A 15,614-nucleotide genomic window follows, 5' to 3' on the forward strand; every position below is an offset into this window, starting at 1 on the left:
AAGCTTAATACTACCACATCCAAAGACTTCCTATACAACTTGGTGTCTCCTACATTGTGGTAACAGTTTGGGGAAGAACCACTTATGGCTGGAAATATCAGGTATCCCAAGACCTTTGTCCATATAGTGTAGTCATTAAAATCGTGACGTCAAAACCCAAAAAATATTTGGAGGTGAGGAGAAGTAGATATGCAGTCGCTTTACCTTAACAACCAGGTAGATGTCTGGAGAAGGGTAGGAGATGGAGAAAATGGCAGCCCTTGCCAGTGTAGAGGAGTCCATACGAGGGGTGTGGGAGCGCAGAAGGGCTTTCATTTGATCTGTGTTTAGATCACAGTGGAAGTTCTCTGAAATCTAACAGAATAGTATCACATTAACATTTATACTTACACTGATTGGGCATAACATTATGACCACCTGGCTAATATTTTGTTGGTCCCCTTTTGCCAAAACAGTCCTGATTCGTAGAGCATTAACAGCATTAACTTCTTCAGCAATTTGAGACTCGGCCACCCATGACCCTGTCGCAAGTTCACCATTGTTCCTTCCTTGGACCACCTTTGATAGATACTGACCACTGCAGACCGAGATCATCCCACAAAAGCTGCAGATGCTCACACCCAGTTGTCTAGACATCATAATTTGCCACTTGTCAAAGTCACTCAAATATTTATGCTTGCCCATTTTTCCTGCTTCTAACACATCAACTTTGAGGAAAAAATTTTCACTTGCTGCCTAATACATTTCTCCCACTAACAAGTGCCATGATGAAGAGATAATCAGTGTTATTCATTTCACCGGACATAATGTAATGCCTGGAGGTGCAACATTTTCCACTGATTATTACAAAACCTAACCTGAACCTGTACAGTAATAATAAGTAGTTTTTAGTAGACAAATTATCCGTAGAGATTAAATTGTAGTTTGAAATCCAGAATCTGAAAGATAACTGGTATTCAGATATGCACAGGCTTTAATGTTTGCCTCAATATTTGTTGATAAATATATAATGCCTGTGTTGTCTCACTGTTTGCGTGGCAATGAATGCCACGTGCTTGTCTCTGTTGCAGTGTATCTTCTAGCCACGTCTTTGCCTCTGTTCTCTCATTAGTTTGCCTTCTGATGATGGTAGCCTGTTCTGTGTTCATTCAGATTGGACTGTCTATTTATTAGTTGTGTTGAAAAATTTGCTACTAAAAGTCCAAATCCTAAGTTTCATGTTTCATCACACTTCCTGCTTTTGATGATAGTTCCCAAATCTGTTTTAAGTCTTCGCCTAGAGAGCCTAATGACCGCTCTTGTTTCCGCTCAAATCTAATTCATTATAATGTATTTTTTCTTCACCTCGGATACTATAGATTTCACTATAAACCTCAAATTAAATCTTAAATTACCCTAATACGGTAATCCCACGCTTTTTCCGTGGTTCGAATCTCGCGCTCCCGGTTTATCACGGAATTGCATTCACCACATAACTAATTTGTTTCGCTGATTTTAGACCAAAAAACGTATAGGAAATTGTTTTTATGGAGTTTTATGTTGAAATAATGAAATTTATTAATAAAAATATAATTAATAATTATAAAATTAAATTATATTTTAATACAGTACAGTACTGTATACATAAAATAGCATTTCTGGGGTGCCGTCCTTTTATTGCGGTTTTCCGTTTATAGCGGGCGGTTTTGGTAAACAATATAGAGCTTTGTAAAAGTAATGACTTATAATGACTCATCAAGTGTCACCCAGACTTTTGAGGTTGGTTCCACTCAACGTTTTTTTTCCCCACTTGTCATTTCCTAAAGCCCTACCTTTCATGCCAAGGTCACCTTTGGCTTGCTCATTGGGAATCTAAACTCAAATCCACATCTGAAATTCTCTCCATAGTTTAAAATGCTGTACAAATAAAATTTAACTTGAAATGAACATCCAATCTTCCAAAAAAATATCCTGCTATCCCAAATATGTGGCAGAATTTGGGCTCTCTACTCTGAATCGTGCGGAATCATCTAGATACAGTACACAATGTCCAGATGTTACACTTCCTCGCGATTCCTGTCAAAACTGGGCTTGAAACTTGTTTAAGATGATAAATGTAGTACTTCTGGAAAACGATGACATCTGTTGTCTGTTTATTTCATGCAAAAAGAAATGCAAAGTGAAATTCAATGCAGGATTCTGCTCTGGAAGAAAACACACACTGATCCAGAGTTATTTTTAAAAATTCTAAACTGTTCACAGCAAGAGTAATGAAAGAACAGTAGGGGGAATACGGCTGAGAGAAAGTGGAGCACACTTGAAAAAATAAACAGTGACAGATATTGTGCCTATGTGCAACAAAATAAGGCTGTTTAACAGTCCCTGCTTTACACAAATTCACACAATTTGCAGCTCTCCCTATATGGTGGTTCTCATTACAGACACATCTAATGAAATAAACATGAATAGCCCTATCATACAGTGAATTAAAGTAGACAGTTCTGGGAGAACAGGCAACCCTAATCTAGATTAAGCAACTCACATAGAGAACACAATCGCTATTCTTCAGTGGTCTATGCATCTCTAATGGCGGTCCTGATCAATAACCTTTAGAAGGACATCCACATTGAAAGACTACAAACGGTGGCGCAGAGCAAATACTGACCTTTTTCTTTTCTTTCAGGTCATACAAGGCCATGGTGGCAAAAATAGGCTCGATCTCAATTTCAAACCTGCGAGGACAAAAGCACAAAAGCACGGGCTTATAAATAAATCATGACCATTCTGACAGTTGCACAGCCGCACACCTCGATAATATAATCTCACTAAAACAATACAATACGCAATGAATACAAACAGGTGGCTTTTGAAATTTGGTGAGAATATTGAAACCAGATAAACTGTTTTATTATAGATAACAGGTTGTCAACAACAGGTGTGTCAAAAAGGCATAAGCGAAAAAAAGTTGTGATGAAGCCCAGATTTGATTGCTTTGAATCAAAGAATCCATTTACAGCAAAAAAAAAAAAAAAAAAGAAAGGGGGGGGATTACTTGATGCTCTGGCATCGCACTAGGATCCTGAGGCCCATGTGCTCCTTCGGAGACTCAGGAATAGGACGGATTTCCACTGCATCTTCCTGTAAAGGGATTCAAAATCAGTCCAATCCAAATTCTTGAATGCTTGAATACTGTGATTTCCTTGATGAACTTATTGACTAATTAAATGTGTTGGACCTAGGCAATGTACTTACACTACACGAGCTGCCTGGCTACAACAAGTTTTAAAAAGCCTGGATTTATGTATAGAGAACATTGCTATAGAGGAGAACATCATTGATTAAAATTGTTGAGAATGCCTCATGGCTCACCTCATCAGTAGGTGGATAGAGGGCAAAAAGTTCAGGATGGCGGTTGTTTTGTCTGGCTTCAAGGTTAATGCGGTCGAGGTCCTCAAAGTTACTGAACTGTAGAAGGTTGTCAAGGTGAGGGTCTGGCTGAAGCCCCCTGAGGTCGAAATCAGAGGAGGTGAGAGTGCGAGCACTGTCATCATCGCATAACACTGCCAAAGACGGAGACTTCACCTACAAATCAGAGAAGCAGCAAAGAAAGTTACCGTGATGCTCGGAAAAGGAACCATTGTGAAACCATTATGGAGATCCAGCACGAATCACAGAAGGTGCTTTCCACGCTTTGAAAAGAAGACTTCCAGGACACATTCCAGAAGTGGCAGGAACGCTGGAAGAGCCGTATTGCAGTAAAGATGATGGTGTGTAACCGTACATTAAAAAAAGTACTTGAAAATTTTGATGCCACCTTGTATGGTATATACAAACTAATCATTGAATTAATACAGAAGAAAATGAACAAGATATAAACATAGGGTTCCAAAACATCATTCGCTCTTGAGAAATATATCTGCTTGTTGTTGGCCAGCGCACTGGATAGGACATGTGGTGTTATTTATGTCACACATAATAGATATTTGAGTCCGGCTCTATTTGCGGTCAATATGTTTAAATGTGGGGGTGACCCTGCTAAATTGCCTTTTGGTGTGAAAGAATGTGTGAATGTGTGTGGATACCGACTTTTACTAATTCCTGTGATAAATTCAAAATCATCTTACAACAATTTGGTGACACATCTTTGTTGATTATTTTCACACATCATTGTGTTTAATTTTGTACATATTGTTATTGACAGCATGTCTACTCATGCCCACTGTTTCTCTGGGATAAGCTCTGGATGCTTCAGTGGTTAACCATATTGAATGACTGATGAATGATTAAATACGTAGTGGCTATTAATTATTACAGAAAAGAAGGCCACACTTTAAAACTACGGGTATTAACACAAAGTCGGTCTGCATGGTCTATTCTTCTGGGAAAGCTTTTGACTTGGTCTTAGTTGTTTTGGTGAAGGGTTTTAGCTGAGGGTGCACAGAGTTCATCCCAAAGTTATGCAGTAGGGTTGAGGTCAGAAATCTGTGCAGGACACTCATGTTCAGCCTCTCTATGGCAAACCGGAACTAATTTTGCGCACACGAGTTATTGTTATGATAAAACAGTTTACACTAAACAATATACATCTAAACTGGTATTGGAATCACTCTCAAACTGTGGTTATTAGGTTAAATATCTGTGAGTTGGGCTACTGTGTGTGGAAAGTGTAGCCACATCAGACTGTTAATTAACCTTAGAGGGAATCCCATAAATCTGACTCGGGCTCCAAGCTCATGAAAAATACACGCTTTGAAACAAGCATCTTTGTTCTGGATAATTAAGACTTGGCAAGTCAAGGCTAGACAGAGAGGAACTGGCTTAAACTGAATGAAAATGTCTGCTTCATTGTAGTCCTGGCCTCAAATTAAAAGGTGGTACAGAGCCAGCGAGTTGTGGGAAAGTTCCCCAGTTCTGTCCCTCTATTCATTCAAGCTCATGGACTTTCTCTCTTTTTACACGTCTCTCTGACAGCCTGCCTAAATGTTCAATCTCTTTATTGGTTTACATGAGTATATATTCATAGATGTGGTCGTATCTGACGTTAAATAAAGGCAGCATTAATAAATTGGTATCAGACACAAAACAACAGCAGAAATCATTGCATTTACCGGTTGCTCCTGTTTTTCCGGTTGGACATCAGACTCGAACGTTTGCCTCTGAAGTAGTTTGTGAAAGCCTGTCCTCTCAGAGTATGCGCTCCATCCATCCCCCTGGCATCTGTACATTAAAAAAAAATATCTGAGGTTAAACCTTGACCAGCTTCATTGCAATATAAAACCAAGACTCCAGAAATTTCTCCTGGAACATAAGTGTGATTTAACATACGTTAACAACGAAGTAGCTCACCTTCTGTTGACCACTAGCCAAGGCTGAGTGTAACTTTGCACACAGTCTCTCACATGGGGCTCTAATTCCACCCTGCACACAAGAAACACAAACTCTTACACATGTCTCGCTCTTTATTCTTTCTCTCGATATGGTACATAAAGACGAGTGCCAAAGTAAACTGAAAACCAGTGGTTCATTTTGTTTAGGTCCATTTGTTCCCTTAGAGGGATGAATCACTGCATCTATGATTGTTGAAACATTTCAATCCTGATGAAACTATGAAACACTTTAATCCTGATGGGTGTGGTCTCTTCCAGGATAACACCCACATCTGCAGTGCATAAGGGCTCAGCGAATGTTTTAATGTGTAATGGAAATGACGTAAATCACATGCTCACGATGCTCAAGCCAATTGTTAGACAGCGTTCCACTACCTTCAGTAAACCACCAGCTGAAAGAATAGTGGGGTTTTTTCTGTACAGTTCCAGAGGATGGGCTTAGAGAAGCTTTTTTTTTAGCAGCTCACACACTTATGTTGTCCTTTTTTTAGTCCACACATCCTTTATATAATCCATAAGCTTGCCACAACCTTTATCCTGAACAGGGATTTCTGAGCCCAGGATAAATTCAACCTCAATTTTTTTTTTCTGGTTAATTTCTCTTTATTTTTCGTTTTATTTGGTAGGATTCACATTACTATTAGATCATTTTCATCCACATTAATACTAATAAAATGCAAAGAACTCGTATCCGTTTCTCCCAACTCCCCCGCTGTCCCATCTTCACTTCCACTTTCGGTCCAACTTGAACTTCTGATTAATGTGCTGTCTCTAACTGGAGTTCAACTGCAGGCTTGGGGTCAAATGTCGCTGTGGGCAGTCTGCAAATATGAAAGTGCATCCATGCAGACTTGATTCTTGTATAAAAGCAGCTTCTGTATTCGTTCCTGTAAAAAATCCCCTCTCGCAAGCGCAGCTACTTTAAGACAGTGCGAGAGACTATAGTACTACTTATTGACTGTTAGAATAGTAGTCTACTGGTATGAATAATACTGACCAGATCACACACAAAGAAGCTGCCAGACATTTCTCAGGTTTCTCAGAGCACATTATCACAACTAACAACCCGCAGACCTCAAAACTGTGTATTCCGTTTTAAAAATCTTAATGTCCAGCTCCATCTGAGCACATCCACACTCACAAGAAATAAATGATTGAGCTATCTACTGAGGCATCAGATAGCCATTTCTTCTTCCATAGCTACAACATCCACGTTCCTTCGTACTTTCATATCAAATTTATTAAAGAAAATTTTTGCTCAGCAAAAAAGGGCTATTTTGCACCATATTTCAGTGCGCTCAGCATTCTAGCCTGGGAACATCATTCAAACACTTGCCGGAAAAGCTCCTTCCTTTCCTTTCATTCATTGGGTCTGGGTTTTTTCAGTGGATGGCAAGACTCCAAAAAAAAGTCGCTTAACAATCGCTGCTTAGACATCATATCAGATAGATGTGATAGAGCTGTGTAACTACAACCTTGTTGAATAGAATGACAATAATGTAAATGAACCCAAGTAATACAGGTTAAGGGTGGAACAAAAGCGCAGTAGGTAACATTCTGCTTTACAAATGCAGCTTTTACAATTCAATACAGAGGTCAGTAAGTGCGTTCTCTAGAAAATCTATTGTCTTCTGGATTTTGAAACGACCTCTGCTGTGTTGTTCCATAGTTCAAAACAAACACACATATACAAGTTTAAGACAATAATTGATAATTGACTTAATCTTTTATTTTATTTTACATTTTTGCACCATTGTGTACTTTTCCACCTCCATTGTCAACCCCTAAATATTACCCACAGTTTCAGGTTAATACGAAAATGTTTTCAAATACGTTAGTGTCAAAGATTATGTTCGAGATGTTGTACAGCAAGAAGAGGTCATAATTTTGTAAATCTGTAAGCCTGTACTGACTACTACAGTCCCATCAAAAAGAATCACAAATAAAATGAAGAAAACTAATTTTACGTCTCTGTTTGCACCCATTTTATGACATCATTTTGCTGTGAATCTTCATAAAATTGAAATTCCACCAGTAACAATCTGAACCATTGTTCCACTTGGATAAGAACCCAGACCCAGGACCCCGACTTTTTGGTTTATTAGAGCACACTAGAGTATGGGTGGAGTAAAATCACATCAGTAAAAGCCAAGAGAGTTAAAAATGAAATGATTGTTCAAAAACACAAGGCAAATGTGAAAGTGAAAGTGTTTTAAGTTAACGTTTAAAGCTGAAATTCGCAAGGTTTTAATGCAAAGGTTTAAGGCTGAAACGATTCCTCGAGTAATAAATAATTTACCGCAATGCTTCATTAAACTCTTGAGCACTCTGGACAGGTAAACACAGAAGATGCTGCAGAATGAATACAATTGAGGAACAGAGAGAAAAAAATGAGGGGCGAGGAAAAACTGAGGGAAGAAAATGGCAGAAAGTTTCCAAAGTTTGGGATCATTTCAAACTAAAACATGAAGAAAACACCGTACAGTGGGTTTAGCTTTTTAAAGAAATTGAAATAGATTTTTAAATATTTATTTATTTATATATTTGTATTTTTGGGGGGTTTAGTTTTCACAGATATTTCTGTATGACATTTCAGCAATAAAAATGTAATTTTTCTAAAATAAAAAAAAAAAGTAAACAAATTATTCGTTCATTTTAAAAGAGCCGTCTTATTTTCTCTTGTATATTTAGTATATTTTGCTCTTAAATAAAAAAACAAATAAAAGTACTTCTTATCCGATTACTCGATTAATCGATGGAATAATGTGTAGAATATCCGATTATTAAAATAATTAATAACTGCAGCACTACAGAGAACTTTTTCTCTTTTCTCAAATTTTTTTTTATTCCAGATTTATAATCTAGTACTACTGTAATGTAAAAACCAAATGGCCAGTCTGGTGGCAAGGTTTAACTTACTTTTCACCTTTTCACAAAAAAACGTCTGGGGGTGTGTTTGAAAAGGGTGTGTCTCTTTCCGCTGTCACATCCCGTCTCGAATGATACACAAGAAATATAACACGACAGGGCTTGCTGTAGACAAAATTAAATCACCCGTAGTGTAGAATAATACAGACTGAAGTGAAGCAGAGAAGCCTGGTTTATACTTTACTCAAGACTTGCATGCAAGTGGAGGAGCAACAGCAATAAACACATTGCCTGAGCACTTTGTGTACATCTGAAGAATTAAAAATAGCATTTTTTATATTAGGTTTGCTAAAGACAAAACATTTTTAAGCATTTTTTAAGAGTTAATGTGTTTAACAGTAATGATAAAACACTCTGGCAAGCTGCGTTTCCCTTTAATGCCTTCCGCTGTCATTGTCATCATGGTATCATGAGCGGCATTTTAAACCGAAAATACTAAAAGTATTGACTAATCTAGAATGTCTAGAGGAGAGAGATAACAAAATAGAACTTGGGGTAGACTTGAAGGCAATATGAGAGGCTTTTAAAATCCATGTATGCGATCTGAGACAACAGTAGCTTGTTTAGTTTCGATAGGGGGGCACCTGAATTTGTTTTTATTGATTGAACCTGTCTCTGAGGGACATTTCAAAATATTAGCACACAAAATCTATTTTCCAAGCTACACTGAAATTTTGCGTTTATTTCTAATAAAAAATTAAAAATTAAAAAAATTAAAAAATGGAAGCCCCTGATTTGCTTTACCATTGTAATCATTATATTACTTTTATTAAACATTTCATTACTTACCCGTCCTCTGGGACAGAGTGGTAGGCGGTTCGACATTCCCTGTCCAATAAATCCACCTCCAGGTCATCATCAGGGAATTCGCCCAGCTCCTGCATGAGCTCGACATCTCCACTGCGCAGCTGTGTCATCAGAAATTCCTCCACGTCCAACGGCTCCACTGCGTCATACGTCTGAGGCTGAACGAACCCATTCACATAACACACAACATAGCAGTTAATGCATTTCTGCAGTGCATGCATTGTGAACAAAAACAATCATCCAAAGCTAATTGTCTTTATTTACGCTTTTCAAAAAAGTCAACATCACAAACTCTGGATCAATACACTGCCTAAGCACCACTGCTGATTCCTCAGGGATTTCATTTTTCATTAAATATTCCGCAAAAAGTGCTATAGCCTTCGAACACAAAGCAGAAGCCACAGAGAACTTGAGACTAACTTCCCTTCCCCTGTTCTGCAAATGCTCTTCAAACCACAATCGATTAACTAAAGGCATGGTCAGCACTTGCAAAATACTGAGCATACAGAAAAAAAAACTACCAAGATTTCATCTCTCAAGCATATCTACTGTAGACATAGATGGAAATAGATCCCTTCTTTGTATAGATCTGCACAGATTGTGTTTACTCTTTATGACAGGCATACGAATGTAGTCAAGATTATTTTTAGGTTTTTCAGTAATTCTGCAAGTAGTAAACCTTGATAATTAAGGGTTCAACAATCATTCCAGCAAAGGAATAATGAAACAATGAGCATGTAAAAAACTACGTGCATGGACAACAATATTTCTTGGAAAATAACACTTTCAGGTTTTTCCAATTCGAACCACACCTCCGTGTACATTTTAGCCTTGAGACTAGATTACAGAGTAGAGATCTCCTTAACTGAGGCCGATGTGATTCGCATCTCGATGCATAGCCAAAAATTTGATAGCAAACTACCAAACACAATGAGGTTCAATGCAATACAATGGAAAAAATATGATGCTCTGCAATTCAACATGGCACAGATAGTTCGCTTTTATTTCAGTTAGTTCAGACAGACAGCAAATCAAATTTATTTACCGTATTTTCCAGACTATAAGCCGCTACTTTTTTCCCACGCTTGGAACCGTCGGCTTAAACAACGAAGCGGCTAATATACTGTATGTATTTTTCCTGGGTTTTTCCCGGTTTCACAAGCTTCCTGCCGCCAAAAAACTGAGACCCATAACATTAGACCAATAAAATTGCCGAATGGGTTCAGGTGTACCAATGAAACTCTTTATATTAAATCAGATGCGCTCCCACTGAATCGGGCCGCACCACATCATAAATATGGATGAGGTTCCTCTGACGTCTGACCTGCCGCTCACTCGGACTGTCTACAGGAAATGCGAATCATTCCTCACACTGAAAAACAACCGGGCATGAAATAACGCACTTCACCTGTGTTCTGAGCTGCACGGCATCGGGAGAAAAGCTTCACCGATGGTGTTTTTTAAATGTACGACGATGCCAAAAGATAAACTCCCAAGAGAAATTGTTGTGAAAAGAAGGAGGAAGACAGTGAGCAATGACTTTCTTGGTAGGCTACTGTTTAGATACACGCAGTGTTACAGACACTGTCTTTCGTTAAAGCCTGTGTAAAGTTCATTAGTTTCAATGTAGGCAAAATACAAATATTTGTAAAATTCAGTGGGTGCGGCTTATATTTGGGTTTATATATATATATATATATATATATATATATATATATATATATATATATATATATATATATATATATATATATATAGAGAGAGAGAGAGAGAGAGAGAGAGAGAGAGAGAGAGAGAGAGAGAGAGAGAGCCAAGCGCGGCTTTCGCCTTCCGTTCATCACATAACATTTAACAACAAAAGGCATATGTGCACTAACTAACAGCAGAGATTCACCAGTATACAATACAACACCTGTAGCAGCTGTAAGGCTTGATTTTTCAGCCACTTCATGAGTTCTTCTGCAGCTGCACCGAGATAACCGACGTTAAATGGCAAATTTTTCCCCCCTTGTGCTCGAGATATTAGGGTTCAGCGACATAAAAAAAGTCGACATAACCGATAAAAAATGCTTAGAAAAAGCGAGAATTTGGCGGTTCCACTTCAAAAACATCGACTTAATAGGGTTGTCGAGATAACCGGGTTCCATATATATATACACACGATGCATCCATGCGCATCAGTGAGTCTTACATTAATATTACAGAGTGATTGCATTTTAGTGTGGCACCACTGCAGCATGCTAAATAAAATAGTGGATCTAAATCAATTTTTGCTGCCAAGTACAGGATTCATTCTTCTAAAAGCAATGGGTTTTTGAAGAGTTTAACAATGTTCAATGATTTTGCTTTACGGCATGGCACGCTCTGCTTGCGTTTCAAACAGAAAACAATATGTGCGATGCTGCATTTCGCATTTTGCCCCGGTGTTATTGCTTATCCGCCTGCTATGGAAGCTTCTCCAGACAAAACATTACCTATAAGCAATAACAGCGCATAGAGAAAGTACAGCAGCCTGAAGCCTCAGTCCTTCCCTCTTTATGAAGGACACTAGAGTGTAAATGATAAGCCATGTCAACAGGCTCCTGAATATTTGATGTTCAAACCAAAGAAAAGCTGTATTTTTGTATTTAATAAGAAAAAAAAAGTATATAAAACATGCAGCTGACCAGCAAACTCAATAACCTTACGGGGAAAAAAAGAACAAGGCTGAAGAAATAAGACGCAGTGAATATTTTTCTGTGCTGACAGTAACTGCTGCGACCACACTGTTGGAAATATGCACTGCCTTCTGTAATATCCAACTATTACACAGAACAATAACAGCTGGGCATGTTCTATCATGATGGTGCTCAGGCATGTTGATGAACAAACTTAGCAGTGCGTCAGCGCCTCGAGTATTAATTCATCCAAGCATCAACTGAGTTTCAAAAAGCTTTGGGAGCAAAGGGAGCAAATGAGTTCCGAACGCGAGAACTCATTTGTTTTAGAATTCTCTCATTAGATTTTTTTGAAGATCGCTTATCTAAACAACAGGATATAAATCTGTAATCTATTAAGTCAAATGATCCTAAAACGATTTATGGCATAAATGAAGCTGTGTAATAGGTGTACTGTTGGCCTGAGGCCATACAAAAGCCTCTGGATAACAAGAATAAACTACACACATGACCAAAGAAAAAAAAAAAATTTCTTTTTTTATGAGATGAAACTTTCATGTGATCTTGCTGTCATAGTTTGCTCACTTGTCCACCTAAAAATGTAAATTTACTGCAAGAGAACACAAGGTTTTTAGACCGATCAGCTTTATCCAATGATCAAAGAGTTCTAGCGTGACAGGCGTGCCATCTTCTTGGATGGCACCGTGCACGAGGGATCACTGAATCGTTTAATGAGGATGGAAATTATGTAAATGATATGCAATGGCCTTCTCAGCCACCAGCTTTCGAACAGCTGGGAGAGACTTTAAGGCTGCTGGGTTAGACAGCTCTCTCTACCACCATCATCAAAATACCAGCTAAGTGAATAACTTGCTGAAAATATTTTGATGTTCATCTAGCCAGTACTATTCCAGATATGTGGAGAATCTATGCCAAGGTGCAATGAAGCTGTTCTGGCGGCTTTTCTAGGCTCAAACAGCATACTGAAGCATTTCAGTAGGCCATGTTGAAATGTGTTAGATTTGGTAATATGACCTTTCCTTTGCTCTTTTTGTAATATTTGCTCTAATCCTTAAAAGAAACAGTCTGTACTCTGTTGCCAGTTTGCTACTTGTCTAAATAAGTACACCAATCCCACAATTCTTAAGAATGATCCAGCATTATAATATTTATAAAGCTTATCAGCATGTCTGGAACTACTTTACCCTGCAGATGGCTGATTCTATGGATCACAAATGCAGCTGAGAAATACATATTAATACACTGCGGTCAATTTTGGAATTATGCACTTAGAATACTGTAATACAGTTCTACCTCAACTCATCAATACCGTTTTTTTTTTTTTTTTTTTAACACAGTACTGTATTGTATAAGTAATAATAAAAAGGCATAAATGTTCACCACAATTTCAAATTTTGCTTGGCAAATTGTACAATGATTATTATTGTACAATGTTTTTGACAGGCACACAAAGCTAGCTTGTAATCAGATACAGTGTATAAACATTTACCTTGTTGTAAAAGTTCACACTTTTCATCTTAATATCTTCTTTTGTCCCTCTGTAAAAAACGTTCTGCTTTCTTTTCCAGACTTCTTGATTACCCACTTCATGACCCATGATTTAGTCTTAAAATGCATAGAAAGAACAGAAGAGAACACTTTGGAGTGCACTCTATGGTGCTGTTAACGATCTAACATGAGACTCTTCATGTATCTGATTTACTGTGAGACTGAAGCGTTCACGGGTTTCATCGCGAGAGTCTGTGTCAAGTTCCGAGAATGCAATGAGCGCCAAGGTATTACTGTAGATTTTAATGGTCTATTTCGAAACTGAACAGAGGCATGTGTATATCTTTTTAGACACTACATAGACAAAAGTCAATTTTGTCCATGTAGACACACAATTGTATGGGATGTTATTGTGTTCAGTTGCATTACATTTTCCCTTTCACTAGGAAACCCAAACCTGTTTTAGCATGACAATGCCCCTGTGTACAAAGCCAGCAAGGTTTGGTCACATTATCAGTCTTGATATATCATCAGCATGACTCAAAAGTCATGCACAGCTCATCTGCACAGCCTGTGCAGTTCTCTTAAGAAAGGAATGCCTAAGCAAAAAGCTCATATATGCATTTTCATTAAACCCAACAACATGCAGTTCTGGGCCAAAACTCGTCAAATCTATCAGACACAACAAACCTGTCATTACAACTTCCTGTTCTTTAACAATTTGCATTAAAGTGTTCACACTGACTGATTAGAGTTGAGCTACTACCTATTCCAAGTCATAACACTTAACAGCTAAAATAGCAGGTGCATCCCTGAAAATTCAAATATATAAAGTCTCACCTGGTGTCTCCACTGCCAGCAAAAAGAACAAAATGGCGATGCCGGAAACAAAATGCCTGGGTGCTTGTTTCTTCACAACTCTTCCTCTATACGACACACCATACCGCTAGATGTCTGATAAGAGGATGTGACGTCATCACCACTTCCTTTTACCAGTTCTGGTTAAATGCAGAAGCACATAATCTACACAGTGGCAGACGTAGCCAGTAGGTGTCGGTAGGAGTTTATGACCATGGACACATTCACCATTACTGGCTACACTGCCTTTTCTTGTGACTTGTTGTCACAAGGTATAATATCAGCACACACATTAATAATTAACACTATAAAGTTTGTGGACACTTGACAATTCGATTAGTATGGGCTTTTTTTTTTTAACATTCCATATCACATTTACCTTCACTCTTCTGGAAAGATGTTCCACTACATTTTGGATCATGCTTGTGGAGATTTGTGCTCATTCAGCCACAAGGACATTAGTAAAGTCAGGTACTAATGTAGGCGAGGTGAGGAGGCCTGGGGTGCAGTCAGCGTTCCAATTTATTCCAAAGGTGTTCAAAAAATTCTATGTCAAAGCTCTATGGCAGACCACTCTAAATCTGCCACTCTTTTCCATGTTAAGCATATCTTCCAGGAGCTGAATTTGTGCACAAGGGCATTGACATGCTAGTATTGCATAATGCTACTGCATCCAAAAAAATCCTATACAATTCTGTGCCTCCGACTTTGTGGTAACAGTTTGGGAAAGAACCACATATGGCTCAAAAAGTCAAGTGTACCAATACTTTCGTCCATGTAGTAAACAAAGAATATACATGTGCCTCTGTTCCATTTGGAAATAGATCACTTGAAAATAAAGTAATACCTCGGCACTAGTCGCAAGCCCAGAACTCAACACAAACTCTCTCGATTGCTCGTGAAACTTGTAAACGCTTCAGTCTTGCAGTAAAACAGATGCATACAGAGTCTCATGTTAGATCGCAAACAGTGTCATAGAGTGCCTCTTGTGCTTTCTGTGCATTTTAAGACTAAATCATGCGTCCTAAAGTGGTAAAAATGCTTCCAAGAAGCCTGAAAAGGATAGCAATAAGTTTTCTTACAGAGGGACAAAAAAAAGTTATTAAGAAGACACTGGGGCAGAACCAGTCTAGTGTCCCAATACTTTCGCACTGATACATTTACATTTGCGCCATTTAGCAAACGCCCTTGTCCAGAGCAACGTACAAAAGTGCTTGGAGTCTCTAACAATGAATAAATCTAAACTGGTCCGGCAAATTACAAACTTAAGATCAGACTATAACTCTTGATTTTTAAAAAGCAAACTTGGAAAGTGCTAAATTGTGTTTCAAGAAGAGGAAAATAGTGTATGTTTATATGGAAATGTGCTAATGCAATTAAACAATTCTTATCAAATAAGTATTATATAAGTAATATATAGGAAGCTGTGTGTTTTTAATGTTGTTAATTACTCTAGGGCAATTAAGTAAAAAATCAGCCTTAAAAACTC

General features: G+C 38.0%; 1 protein-coding gene across 3 annotated transcripts in view; it reads right to left on the bottom strand.

The window, feature by feature from the left end:
• dock8 (dedicator of cytokinesis 8) overlaps positions 1-15,614 on the bottom strand; it is a 61,848-nt gene that overhangs the window by 31,059 nt on the left and 15,175 nt on the right. Inside the window, exons 1-8 of one of the 3 annotated variants that reach the window (XM_046870622.1) lie at positions 14,108-14,213; positions 9,084-9,259; positions 5,326-5,397; positions 5,088-5,196; positions 3,349-3,561; positions 3,032-3,117; positions 2,645-2,711; positions 205-354 (exon numbers count right to left, since the gene is read on the bottom strand). In XM_046870622.1, the coding sequence (XP_046726578.1) occupies positions 205-354; positions 2,645-2,711; positions 3,032-3,117; positions 3,349-3,561; positions 5,088-5,196; positions 5,326-5,397; positions 9,084-9,211 (825 nt within the window). In that variant the 5' untranslated portion in view covers positions 9,212-9,259; positions 14,108-14,213. Of the gene's footprint in view, positions 1-204; positions 355-2,644; positions 2,712-3,031; positions 3,118-3,348; positions 3,562-5,087; positions 5,197-5,325; positions 5,398-9,083; positions 9,260-13,268; positions 13,420-14,107; positions 14,214-15,614 lie in introns of those variants that run through there. The other 2 variants (XM_046870621.1, XM_046870620.1) reach the window with 2 other exon arrangements.

The sequence above is a fragment of the Silurus meridionalis genome, chromosome 17, assembly GCF_014805685.1.
Source record: "Silurus meridionalis isolate SWU-2019-XX chromosome 17, ASM1480568v1, whole genome shotgun sequence".
Lineage (NCBI taxonomy): Eukaryota > Metazoa > Chordata > Actinopteri > Siluriformes > Siluridae > Silurus > Silurus meridionalis.